Source organism: Alligator sinensis, unplaced genomic scaffold, assembly GCF_000455745.1.
Source record: "Alligator sinensis unplaced genomic scaffold, ASM45574v1 scaffold692_1, whole genome shotgun sequence".
NCBI lineage: Eukaryota > Metazoa > Chordata > Crocodylia > Alligatoridae > Alligator > Alligator sinensis.
The window spans coordinates 1,549,424-1,562,934 of record NW_005842238.1 but is presented as its reverse complement, the minus strand read 5'-3'; the positions used below and the strand labels follow the sequence as shown (position 1 = coordinate 1,562,934).

The window sequence follows — 13,511 nt, the reverse complement described above, 5'->3', positions numbered from 1 at the left end:
CCAACTACAGAAAAAGAGGAAGGTAAGTAATGGACGTTATTAGCAGAAGCTGTCAGATCTCATATGCTTTGGAGGATTTTTCCCTACTCTCCTATGATTAAACAGTTCAAGACAGCATTTAAACTTTAATAGAATCTCCCCTCTTTTGTACATTCTCTGCATTTCCTTTTACCCTCCCTATTTTACTTTATACTTGTGAGCACAGGGATGAAAGAGTCCTGGAAGGTCTATCTTCTGTGAATACTCCCTAAAAAAATGAAAACTTCTTTTTCCTGCACTGATATAATTCTAGATTGTCTCTATTACTCACATCCCCATGTTTCTAATGATGACAGTGGAAGGTGAACTGGGCAACAGGGCTGAGTGTACTGGAGAATATTAACAGATGAGAGTTAGGAGACAGAGGCAGACACAGCTGCGCAATCATGAATCCAAATACACACTACTGGACTAGGGAAGAGGGTTATATGTTGAAGCCACCTCTGTTCCCTAGAAGCCCAAGACTGAGAACTGTGCAATGGAAGATCCCAAAGTCCTTCAGATCTACTTCTTCCCTTCCTTGTGGCCTGTGGGAAAAAAATTACAGAGAGGAGCCAGCTGGAGCCTCAACCTGACTGTGCTGCTTCAGAAAGCAGTTCAAGCAAGGCCCCACAGGCACTGATATGCATGTTCTGCAGTTCACACTCTATACTTTCTTTCCCCTGGGCTGACTGGTTTCTTGTTCCAACCCTATCTTTCTTTGTCTTTCCATCTACCTAATAACATCACTTGAAAGAAATCAAGTAGCAAAACCAAATGGAAAATAAAGAACTAGTGTGATATTTGCCACCATCTCACTTCACTCAGTTTGCATGTCATACTTTGAGCTACTGGAACATTTTCAGTAAAACAATTTTCAACGAAAAATATTGTTTCATTTACATCAAGCATGCTTTCCAGAAACTTAGTGATTCCAAGGACATTTTCAATAAGAAAGTTTTTGAGGTTCAGGGTAGTCTTTCTGGTCACTTCCAGAGAAAGACTGAAACTGAATAGTGTTTCATGAAACTCCTTCAAAAATGGTTTTGTTTCCATTCCAGTGTGAAATGAAGCCAAATTTCATATCTTCTGAAGTTGTGAAGAGGAACTATCCTTCCCAAGCCAGTATCATTCCCAAGTCAGTACACATCCCTTTCTTCCCCCCGTACCTTTGTCTGTCTTGCCTATTCATATTATACAATACTGTCACTTTTTCTGTGTTTATACAGAGCCTAGTCCAAGGAACCCTGTCTTTAGTTGGTCTCTCAGAACTGTTCCAATAAACATGATAAAGTAAAAGATTTGGGGGAAACATAGGACAATGTTTTGGCAGCAGAAAATACTGGATGGGGTTTGATGGTTTTCTCATGGGACCTGAAAGGTAGACAAAAAATAACTAAAAGATGTTTAAAAGTGTTTTTTCAAGGTAGTGAAAAGCAGTCACATCTGTCTGCATAATCCCCACTGAATCCAGTGGGATCTGAATGAATGTATCGGAGGCCAAAAGCTGATCCTTAGATGTTGGCACAAAACAATTCTGGGATGTATACATTTTTCAGTAGCCCATGCATCCTAGACTATTCTCAACACTTCTGCAATGTTGCAACCCTGACCCATCAACCCTGACCCATCAGTGTATCATGTCATGTGCGTGTCAAACATTTCTATAAACCTGATCTTATAAAGTGCTTAATGCTTTCAATTCCTATTAATAGAAATAGTGGCCATTTGACATTCAACACCTTGCGCAATTGGAATCTAAGCAAGTTGTCAAATGCATCGGTATGGAGAAGCTACTGCAAAATAAGCTTTGGTGTAAATTTAAAGGACAATAGTCCATGCTATCTCCCTGCATGGATGCTTCTATTCTGCACTGAGTTCCTTTGTGTAGTTTAGCTTAATCCACCTCCAAAATGCATTAAGGTACATCTCATAAAGACATACTTGGCACAGAAATATGTTGGCTATTTCACAAGTCATATGCTGGCAGCTCATGTATTAGCAGACTCATTTTACTTGAAACTCCATTTTCAGATTGGGTGGATAATAAATTTCTCTAAAACATACATGGCTGCTTCAGAGGTGTTTGGAACCAAGAGGTTGTTATGGACAGGTGTGAAAGGTCGTACAACCGTCTTCATTTTCTTCTTCACTGCCTTCCTCAGCAAGGGACCATCTGTTAAAAAGAAACTATGGGAAGAGAGATAAAGAAAACCATTAGAAGTGAAAGATTTAGTATGTACAGAACCAATGAGATGGCCTAACTTCATTTATGTTAACCCCTGTCCACCTTTCCTCTTTCCTTCTTTTTAGAAGGCTTTCCTTTCATGTAGCATAATTTGTGATGCATCTGATTGGACTATTATTGAAAACTTTAGTTAGGCATGTAAATTAATATCCTTTGGGCATCTAAGATAGTGAGATTTTTTTGAAATTATGTAGTGAAAAGACTTTGAGACTGATTCCATATTCCATGTAACAGGATTCCATGTAACCGAACCCCTGTCATGCCCCCTGGTGGCCAAATGGCACCCACCCAGCTCTGGGTCTAAGGCACCCTCCCTTTAGGCTAGGTACAGACAGTCAAAAAGCCCAAGGCTGAATCGATTCAGTCTTTCCAGTTTAATTTAAGCTGCACAGATTAAACTGAAACAGAAGTGAGCATACATTTATCATTGATACAGGAAATGCAGCCACATGCCTCCAGGAAGGGGTCTGGGACAGAAGTTTCATAAACCGGTTTGACCCAAATCAGTTACGTCTGATACTACATTCAACCAGGTTTATCTTAAACCAGTTTCAGCCATTTTGAAACTGGTTTATGTGCACTGAGCTGCTGTTCTGTTACAGGTTTAAACCAGTTTCTGATCATTTAAACTGGTTTATGTGTAACTTCTGTCCTTAGCCTTAATGTTCGCCTGCCATGCCTTGATGTAATTGATTGGGTTTTTAAAGGGAAGCTGCCCAAAGGTCCTAGAGCCAATCCCAGTCCTACAGTCTGCCACTGGATTCCTTCTCTGAATCCCGCTAGCCTCAAATCCTCTCCTCATGCAGGAAGGGCCCCCCTTCCCCATATGTGCTCCCAGGGCACCCAATGCCTGTAGGGGTCTTGGTCTTTTCAGCTTCTGCCCCTTGACTCTTGCTGGGTCTCTTATCTCAGGTCCATCTGTGCTGGACCTAGCTTCTGGGCTCCAGCCTCTATCATGGCTCTGGCCCCCCAGGTCTGTCCTTCTTGGGTGCCGGGCCCACTCTGGCCCCCAAGTTCTGTCTCTCTTGTGCACTGGGCTTGCTCTGGACCCTAAGCTCTGGGCCCTCTGGCCCCAAGCCCCTTACGTGCTAATGGGACCCTTCACAGACCCACCCAAACCACCAGAGTAACTCAAACAAAAGCACATAAGCCCTCTGTCTCTAACAGCACTCTAAGCCAACCGACTGTCTGCCCAGCTTCCCCTTGTTTTGGCTTCTATCTGCACTACAGCAAGCTTTCACTGTCGTACTGATACATGGGCAGGCACTCCAGGGGTCAGCAGGGTCTCCCACTGCAGCTCTCCAGGGTAGGAGCTCTTCACTCTCTCGCTGCCAGGGTCAGACTGCCTGTTTGCTCTTAGGCAAAGGCTTTAAGAGTCTCCTACACCCCATCCCCTCCAGCCAAGTGACTGTGGGCACTCACAGGATTTTTTCCTCTGCCCGATGACCTGCCTGCTCTCCCTGATATGTCCTCTGCTTGTTATGCTGGCAGCTTATGCAACAGCATGACAAACTTAAGCTCTTGATTCCCATCTTTAAGGCTCTTCAAGCTTTAAGTCAGGAATAATTAAGAGATTCAAACTATGACACTTGTCTGGCATATCAGAACTGTTTGTTCACTCAACAGTAAAGTTCATTGGTGCAAAAAGAGAGGTTTCTCAGGGATAGGGGCAAGAGTGCAGAACTTGCTCCCACAAGAAACAAAAACCATTTCAAACTTCACCACTTTCCAATTTAAGAGCATCTATACACGTGCTCTGGAGTGGGGGGTGAAGGGATGGGCCTTTTAATTAGAGTGGCTCCTGGACACCACAGCGTCATGTGTATTCAGCATCCTGCATTTCAAAATGGCCACAGGGGTGCATTAACTAAAGCTTGCAGGGGTTTAGGTTGTAGCCATGTTGGTCTAAGGACATAACTAAAGCTTGTTTGATGAGCTTTAGTTAAAGCATCCCTGCCGCCATCATGTATTCTAATTAGAATGTCGGAGCACATGTATAGGCACCATAAGTACCCTTCTCCAACCTTGTCTTCACAACCGAAGAGCCCATATATAAATGGGTTTTCCTCTGGGAAGAAGAGAGAAGTACAGATAACATCCTATTTGACAAATACCAAAAATAGTACTTGCTACATCACCGGAAGGCTTCAGGTACAAAGTGACAGAGTGCAGTATATGAAGTTAAGTGGTACCTTTGGTCTGAGCACCATGACTTCTTAAAAGTTGGAGGTTTTAGTTTTACTTTTGCAATATACTGCTTTTGGCTTCTGGATCAGTGCCTAATGCCAGTAGTTGCTTTTGAATTGTGATTTTTTGGGGTTTGATAATATATACATATTTAGTGGGCATGTCTACATGTGTGCTTTAATGTGCAGTAGATTATTTTACTGCGCATTTAAATGTCACATAAAAACCATGACATTACGCTAATGTGCAGTAAAATAGTCTACTATGCATTAAGTATCACTGAAAAACCATACAAATGCACTACTGCACATTAGGGAAGCCTCATGAGCATTAATTTAGTACCTCACATTGGAGGTACTAAATTTAATGAACATTAGAAAAGGCACATTAATACACATGTAGATGTGCCCAGGGTCACCTCTTATTGTAAAATAGGGCACTCCAAGGAAAATGTATCTACAGAGATGACAGGGAGAAGAGGCAGATCAACTTAGCGAGGAATTCCTTGGGTAGCTTAGCACATTTCTGGGTCAGGAACACATTACTTCTTGGATAGTATTCCAAGGATATAGCATGAAAAATAAACATAAAGCTCTGTAGCCTACTGACTGTCAAGGCGTTTGCCACGTTAGACTTAGAACAGGTGAAGCAAGCTTTCAAAAGCAAGCTTTCATTTAAGACAGCTGTGTGAAGAAGTATGCCCGGTGTTCATTGCTGCATTAAAAACAGCATGATAGTGGAAGAGGAGAAAAAAGAAAGACCAGGAGCAAGGAAATGTTTCAGGTGCAGAAGCCCATAATACTAATTTGCTTTCTCTCTGGGCTACATAGCAGAGTACTCCAAGGACACAGCTATACTAAAAAGCATAGTGGACCCACAAAAAAAAAAAAAAAGACAAAATGCTGTGCTGCCATCAGTAGCATGATAAATTGGTGTAAATCTGAAATGATACTGGCCCCATCAGTATAGCTGGCAGGTAAGGTCAAAATTAAACTTCTTATGCAGAATTTTATGAACAGCACCTTTCTCGAAGACTGAATACAGTTCTGGAATAAGATTCTCTTCATGAATACGAAACAGAGTTTTGGGGTCAGCATCCTACTGCCAATTATAAGCTTTTGTGTAGTTGGGATAAAAAGGAAAAAAAAAAGTGTGCCCCTGACATTCAATTGTCACATTTATTCAATTGAAAAAGCAGTCACTGTTATGGTACATGCACTAGTACAGGGAAATGCATCTCAACATTGGGTTCAGGGAATCATATCCTGCCTAGATACCCTCTGTTATACAAATGTGCCATCAAATACTTTGGTTTTCTTTAGCTAATTCAGTAATGGAGAAACTCGTGCCTAGTTGGTTCTGCCTAATAAGGGGAGACACTGGAAAAGGGATCATGGTTACAGACTAGTAGTGTCCAACCTTCACTGGCTCATGGGCAATAATATGGAGCAAGTATTATCTTGCATGTGGCAGCATATGTTACTCTTTGTTATCCTCAATTTTAAGTTTTTAATTTTCTGGGTTGTGGGCAATGGCAGAGGATCTTGCAGGAACCATATTGCCCATGAACCATGGGTTGAGGACCACTGTTTTAGACTGATGTCATTTACCTCTGGTTAACACAGGTCCATCTGTGTGTGCAATTAATGTGCCTGACTCCTCAGTGCTGAAAATTCAGATGCATTATACTGGTCCCCCACATGCATTTAACAGTGTGCCTGTTGGGAACAAATTTGCTCTTGATGGGAGCAGTTGCCTAGGGATGCTCCTGCCCTGCTCTTCCCCCCTGCAGCAGCCAGGGGGATCTCCAGGGTCCCCTGGGTGCCAGCCCTAGGCTGGCAGGGGGCATGAGGGCTGGTCCTGACCTCTACAAGGTGAGGGAGAGCTGTCCTGGCTGCGGGGCAGCTGCCTGCCCATGGAGACTGGGATGGATACTGTCACAACCCAGTAGTTGAGTGCCTATGTCACAGTGGAAGGTTTAATTGATTTGATGCCTATAACGCAGTGGAATTTCTCGCCACAGTGGAATTTTCCGCTACGGTAGAAAACCCCGGTGCAGTAAAAAGTTCCTGCCAACTTTATGCAAATACGCACACCACCATTGGCCGGTTCTAAATTATTCATATTTGGTGACTCACGATTGGCTTGTTAGTCATATAAAAGTCGGAGAACTCCGCGCACATCTCGGAGTGAACTCGGCGGACTGATCACCCACCAACGACTCCCCGTCGCCGACCGTCCCGACGTACCCCCGTGCCCTGCAGGCCCGATAAGCCGTTCATGTCATTTTGTCTGACTCGGAGAGCTCATGTTTGCAACTGTAACCTAAGTCAGTTCTTCTTCCTGCGCTGTGTACACCGACGGCGTAAGTAAATAATCTCTTTGTTCAACCAATACGCTTCAGTGCCTAATTCCGCTCCATCGGTCAACCTGCCGTTTCGGGGCTACTGGCCACAGCCCGGCCTACCACTTGACCGCCACAGATCCCAATCCCTACGTGGCTGGGATTGTTGTCTCAGATGCCAGACAGCTGCCTCCCAGCCATGTGGAGATCAGGACCTGTCCCGATGTCCACCGGGCAGGGTGAGCTGTCCAAGCTGCTGGGCAGCTGCCTCCCAGCCATGTGGAGATAGGGACCTGTCTCCATCTCCATGGGGCTGGCAGGCTGGTCCTGCTGAGCTGGGACAGCTCTCCCTGCCCCCTTGCTGCTTGCTGCTTTGGTGCATTAGGCTAATACACTGCACAATAATTGTTGAACAAATGTAGATGGTGATGCTTTAATGGGCATTAGATTAGTTTAATGTGCAGCAAAATGTTTTGTGTAGACACATTCACAATCTTCCAATGAAATATATAGATAGAGCCTGTCATATACCAGACCTTTGGGAGTAGACTCTTTCGGATAAAGATTACAGGTGAATTCTACAAAGGAAATTTGTGCTGTTTTCCACTGTGCAAAAACATGAGTTTTGTGTTTCCCCAAACCAGACTTTTCCTTGAACCTCTTCTTCATCAGTCCTAATGAAAGTTTGAGTATCAAAGTAGAAACTATAGCAATCATACTGTGGAGTTACTCATATGTCCAATACTTCTACTTTAATCAGAGGAAAAGTGTTTCTCTTCTCTTTCCTTATTTCTGGCAGAAAGTTTGTTGTGTAGTACAAAATATTGATATGGTAAAAGAGCTGATAACACAATTACATGTATAACAATAATGACACTGTCCCATCAATACAGCAGAGAGGTAGTTAGCTGCGTTAGCCTGAAGTCAGTACTGTTGATTTATAATAATATCAAATATATATGACTAACTTCATACATCTTTTTAGTAACACACTACTTGCTCTTTCTAAATAGAAAACAACAAAATAGCATCCATCATTACGCCACAATTTCATCTGAATCTGCAGAGGTAAAACAAAGACAGTACACCCATGTGGTCAGAAGGCTTAGGTGTAACAAATCATTTGGGAAACACCTGCCAATAGTTTCTCAGAACAGTTTATCAAGAAAATATTACAGGGACCCAAAATCAGCACTGATTATCAATATACTGAAGAATGATTTAAACTAAATTACTGCCAAGGGGGTAACTGAAAATTAGATTATCTAATGCACTGGATTTTATATATATATATTTTTTTATAAGAAACACTCCTGCACTGAGAGACAGGTAGATTAGATAATCTAATTTCTAATAGGTCCTTTGTGATGTGGTTTTATGATGAATTTCATGGGCTCAAGGAATTCTAACAATTATTTACATATCTGCTATTTACCATTTGTTACCATATCTTTGGTCCTTTCTGGGTGGAATACTTGCTTTAATTTTTCTTGGGCATAACCATTTGTATTGCAATGAGTCATAATTTGGTTCAAGTTTGAAATTAATTTCATTCTTACTGTTTCCATAACTCTGCTACCATGGGACACTAATATAAATGTCTTTTAAGGTACTGGGTAGGATTTATTTATTACTTCATGGTTAGGCACTAATCTATGCTATTTATTAACCCATAATATTCATGAGGTTAAGGAGTGTAATCCATTGAGAATAAGCAACTGTAATTTGTATTTGTTAGTCATAAACCTCACAAGGTTACATTTAATATACCCATCCATTATCAACAGTCAGACACGCTTAAAGTATGCCACTATGTCCTGATCCATTGTCAATTTAAATCAATATAAAGACTCCTAGGCTAGGGACAGAAGTTACACATAAACAGGTTTAAGTGATCAAAAACTGGTTTAAACCTTCAGTGCACATAAACTAGTTTCAAAATGGCTGAAACTAGTTTAAGATAAACCTGGTTGAATGTAGTATCAGAATTAACTGATTTGGGTCAAACCGGTTTATGAAACTTCTATCCCAGACTCCTACCTTGTTCAAGTTAAATCAGAGTCCCCCAGCATCCCAGCATGCTTTTCAGCCCTGGGCTGACCTGGGCTGTCTGCTCCAGAGAGCAGGGCTGGCCCCACCCCTCTGCTCCCTAGCTGGAGCAATGGCAGCTGGCTCACTGCCCCCACCCCCTAGGCAAACCCCAGCTGGGGTCTGGGGAAAGGGAGGGGGGTTAAACTCACCTTCTCTCAAGTATGGAGTTGCCCTGCCCTGCCCTGCTAAACTTTGTGCTGGCTGCAACTGTGGACTACAAATCCCAGAGGCACCTGGAAGCAGGAAGAGGAAGTGACAAGCAATCCTGTGGAGTCCTGCTGCTGTGATTCTGGATTGCAAATCCCAGAGACCTCGGGGGCAGCAGGAAGAGTAAGTGAATACACCTCCTAGGTTGTGTTTATAGTTTTTAGTTTATAATTTTTCAGAGAAAGAACTATTCTTGTTCAAACTTTTATGAAATCAATGCTACTACTCCCTCCCCCGCCAGGCAGAGCCAGGCTGGGGCCTGGCCATGCCACCCCTGCTCCATCAGGGAGGGGGGAAGCCTTGGAGGGCATCTCTCTTCCCTCCCCTTTGGCAGTGGCTGCTAGTCATGCTCTAGCGCCCCCCCAGCTTCTGGCTTGAGCCACTGCAGGCATGTGACTGCGTCTTCTGAATCAAAAGTGAATGTCTGTTCATTTGCTTATCAGTTCAAACTCTGAAGTTTAGACTAACCTACAAAGATGGAATCAATTTAGCGTTGGACTTTTTGACTGTCTATACTTCGCCCTAGTTGTGTAATAAGAAAAGAGATTATACCAATAAATACTTAAATAAATAGGCACCTTACTCAGTGTTCCTGACTGTACTCTTTATACATGTTCCTGATTGTACTCTCTACACTTGTGTAACTCCTTGGTTTCAGTGGAACTACAATGACATAAAACCAATATAATAAGAAGGAACAACAGGCTCAATATATCTGCTCCAGTGTACCTCTGAGCCTTACATGAGGGGAAAGAATGCTTGTATACATCTTTGAACCATAAAATGATTACATCTATGCAAGAGAGAATTGGATTTTATTATACCTCATATACTAGCTAGAAAACTATCAGGAAAATCCTGCAGAACATTCATTTTTGGTTATGATGTTAGAGGCAGAAAGAGCACAGCTTGATTTTCCTACAACGTGCAGAGCTTGTGGTGCTAGGAGCTAGCAAAATCATTTTTTGATTTGTAAATGGAGACAATCATGGATGAAAGTAATTCAGAGGATGTTTGGAACCTCATGATATCTTTTACAGCCTTTTTCTGGCTAAAACTGCACTTAAAAGCGTCTGCTTCAAGGTCTGTTTGAGCAATAGCATGCTTCTTCTACACACAAGATACTCAAGTAATAAAAATGAAAAAAAACAACTTTACATTCAATAGTTTTAGCTGTCTTATCTAAACCATTTGTCCATGATAGTATCTATAGCACAATGCTTTCTGTGTTTAACACCGTATATACAAATCCTTAAAAGAAACCCTGAAGTTAGATTCTATCTGCGGTGACCTTCTCCAAAGCAGTCACTGAGCTGCTTTAGAGACTTTCTTACCCCCTCCACCCCTCAAGTTCCCAGTTTATAATATTAGCCTTTTGATAGCCTTTTGATAACTCAGTTTATAATAGTAGCCTTCTGATAGCCAGGAGTGATGCAAATATCCACAACAGATAATGATCGCTATTTCCCACATAGAATGAAAATAGTTTAAACTCACCTACCGCTGCATACAAGCAGACATGAGTAACATGACAAGCTTGAAACTAACACCCACTGGCAGGGACCCAGTCTCTGCATAAATCACATTGGACAGTTTGAATGAATAAACAAAGGTCTGCCAACAGAGCACATTTCTTTCATTAGTTTCAGTGTGTTCTCTTATCCTATCCCACATATATTGGAGGTGGGCGGATTAATCAGGAAATAGTTGCCAATCAGGAAGTAGTTTGAGGCACCCTAAGCCTAGAGATTTTTGTTTTTTGGGAGGAAAACATACCTAAAAATGCATTTAACTTCTTTAGTATCAGATGGAGGGTGAGCCAAACAAAACAGTGAATATTCATTCACGTCAACTTTACTGTCTTTGGTCAGGTCTGCACTAGAAACTTTGGCCAACAGAACAATACTAACTATGGGGGTAATTTTGGAGCAGTATTTCTGTGTGGGCCAAAGCTCTTGCTTAGGTGCATTTACACCTTTTGTAAAAGAGTTTTTGCTTGTATAGCTTCTTTTTGCTCACAGAAATGATACAGTGTATACTGGCAAATTCATTTTTTGCTGGTATAAGTTATGTCTCCATTAAGAGAGTTTTGCCAGTATTGCTATCCTTTCTTAAAGGAAAGACTATTCAGTCACTTCATCAGCGCATCCCAAATATTTGCATCTAGTTCAAACCAGAGGACAGAATAAACTTTGGTATAATCTGGATGTTTAAAAATAAGGTATAGTTAGGAAACTGAATAAATACATACACATCTATTTGTAGGCTTCTGTGCAATATATTCTATCTTCTGACTTCTATATGTGATAGAACAGTTGCACTGGTATGAAAATAGTGACCAGCATTGAACTAAAAGGTTTGTATGAAAAAATGTTCTGATTTATTCAATAACATTTCTGTTTGTTTCATACAGTAGAAGCCAGATAGTTCATGAAGGTCAGGGTCTGTGAATCAACTAGGATTCATACACAGCCATAGTTAACAACTGTGCAGGACCACTGAGGTGCTCAAGCTAATTGCTCTGACTGTCAGAGGTTCCATTTCTCCAATCAGCTGCTCAGGACCACTGGTGAGTTCCAGCTGAGAGGAGAAGCAATGCCCTTTGAAGTAAAAGCCACAACAAACAGCTGTACAGCTCATCCTTCACTTGGTAACCTGCTGGAAATTAAACAGGTTACAAAACACCTGGAGACGAGTGTTCATATGGCCTCCAATATCGTGGTATCTGAACACCTCACAATCTTTAATATCTTTAGTCTTACAATTCCAAGTATAACCATTTTACAGATGAGGGACTGAAGCACAGAGAAAGTAAGAACCAGATATTTAAGAATGTTTAGTGAGATTTTGAAAAGCACAGAGGTGCCTAACTCCAGTGGGTGTCTAGGTAATTTTGAAGCACCTAACTACTTTTAAATCTTCCCTTAGTAATTTACCCAAGGTTACACACACAGTGGGCATGTCTACATTAGATGCTATGGTGGGGGCAGGCAATTATTTCGGGTGGAGGGCCGCTTACTGAGTTTTGGCAAGCCATCGAGGGCCACATGACAGGTAGCCGGCGGCAGATAAATATTAATTTTCTAAATTTTGGAGCTAAGAATTATAAAATCTCAGGGATACTGGAGGTTGCAGGATCTGAGATGAGAGTCAATTCACACAAGAAGAGTAAATGTAAGGAAACTATTAACTGGAAGCAACAGGAGCAGCAGCAAACCCCAGCAGGGAAACATAGTTATTACCAGCTACAACCTTAGCTAATAGCAGCAATATGATTCTAAAGGTGACCATTTGGGGAATCTAAGTACAGCGTATGAATTCTGTTTCTTATTATCAACTTTATGTACGTATCTGAATCAAAACACAAACTGCATTTGATTATAGGCTCTTCTTACTGTCTTTTGACTTCCATCTTAGGCTGAAATTCAGAGGGCTGGCACGACAGGGTTAACAATGGAGCGTTGTTAAATCCTAACAGGCTTCTTTTCCAATGCAGGTTTCACAGGTCGATAAGCTGGCTATTTCGTAGATGAACCTGTCTGACTAGATGCACTAATCCAGTCAAATGATCATTTGATAGGTAGATGATTTTGAGGCTGACCAGGCAGTCACTGGGCAAAGAGACTAGGAGTCCATAAAAAGCCAGCTCAGCTCAGGGCAGCTCGCTCTCTCCAAATTGAACAGGAAGATAACCATTTGTAACCCTGGTGGTATGCGGGAGGTACCCCCTCTTCAAATGGAAGGGATGTTAGCGGGAGTGTGTATGCTGTGGGGAGCATGGCTGTCTAGTTATAGGCCAGCTTATTTCCAGAGCAGAGCAGACTAGGAGTCACAGTGACTCTTAGCTATGTATACATTTAATATTACACACTAATTAATAACTTACAGCCATAAAGTTATATACCACATTTTTGCGCATATACCCTGCCCACGGGTATAAGCCGCACCCACGTATAACCCGTGGAAAATTGTATTTTTGTAAATAAGTCTGCACCCGTGTATTCCCCGTGGCAGTGTATACATGGGGAGGCGGTGCAGCCCGGCCCGCCCCAGCAGCGGCAGCACAGCCCTGCCTGCCTGGGGCCAATGGGGAGGCTATGCAGCCCAGCCCACCCTGGCCCCAGCCCCCGCGGCAGCCATGGCACAGCCCAGCCTGCCCGGGCCCAGCGGAGAGGCAGTGCAGCCCGCCCTGGCCCCGGTCCCCGCGGCAGTGGTGGCACAGCCCGGCCTTCCCAGGCCCAGTGGGGAGGTGGCGCAGCCCGTCTTGGCCCCTGCGGCAGCGGCGGCAGCGCAACCCGGTCTGCCTGGGCCCAGCAGGCAGGCTGCGCGGCCCAGCCCGGCCTGCCCTGGCCCTGGCCCCAGCCCCCTGCGGTGGCGCAGATAGCCCCAGTCCCTGCAGCAGTGGCAGCGGCACAA

General features: G+C 42.9%; 1 protein-coding gene across 1 annotated transcript in view; it reads right to left on the bottom strand.

Moving 5' to 3' along the window:
* Positions 1-13,511, bottom strand: part of CCDC60 (coiled-coil domain containing 60) — a 147,293-nt gene that overhangs the window by 27,875 nt on the left and 105,907 nt on the right. The window contains exon 5 of the mRNA XM_006027371.3: positions 2,086-2,208. Coding sequence (XP_006027433.1) covers positions 2,086-2,208 — 123 coding nt within the window. The remainder of the gene's footprint in view (positions 1-2,085; positions 2,209-13,511) is intronic.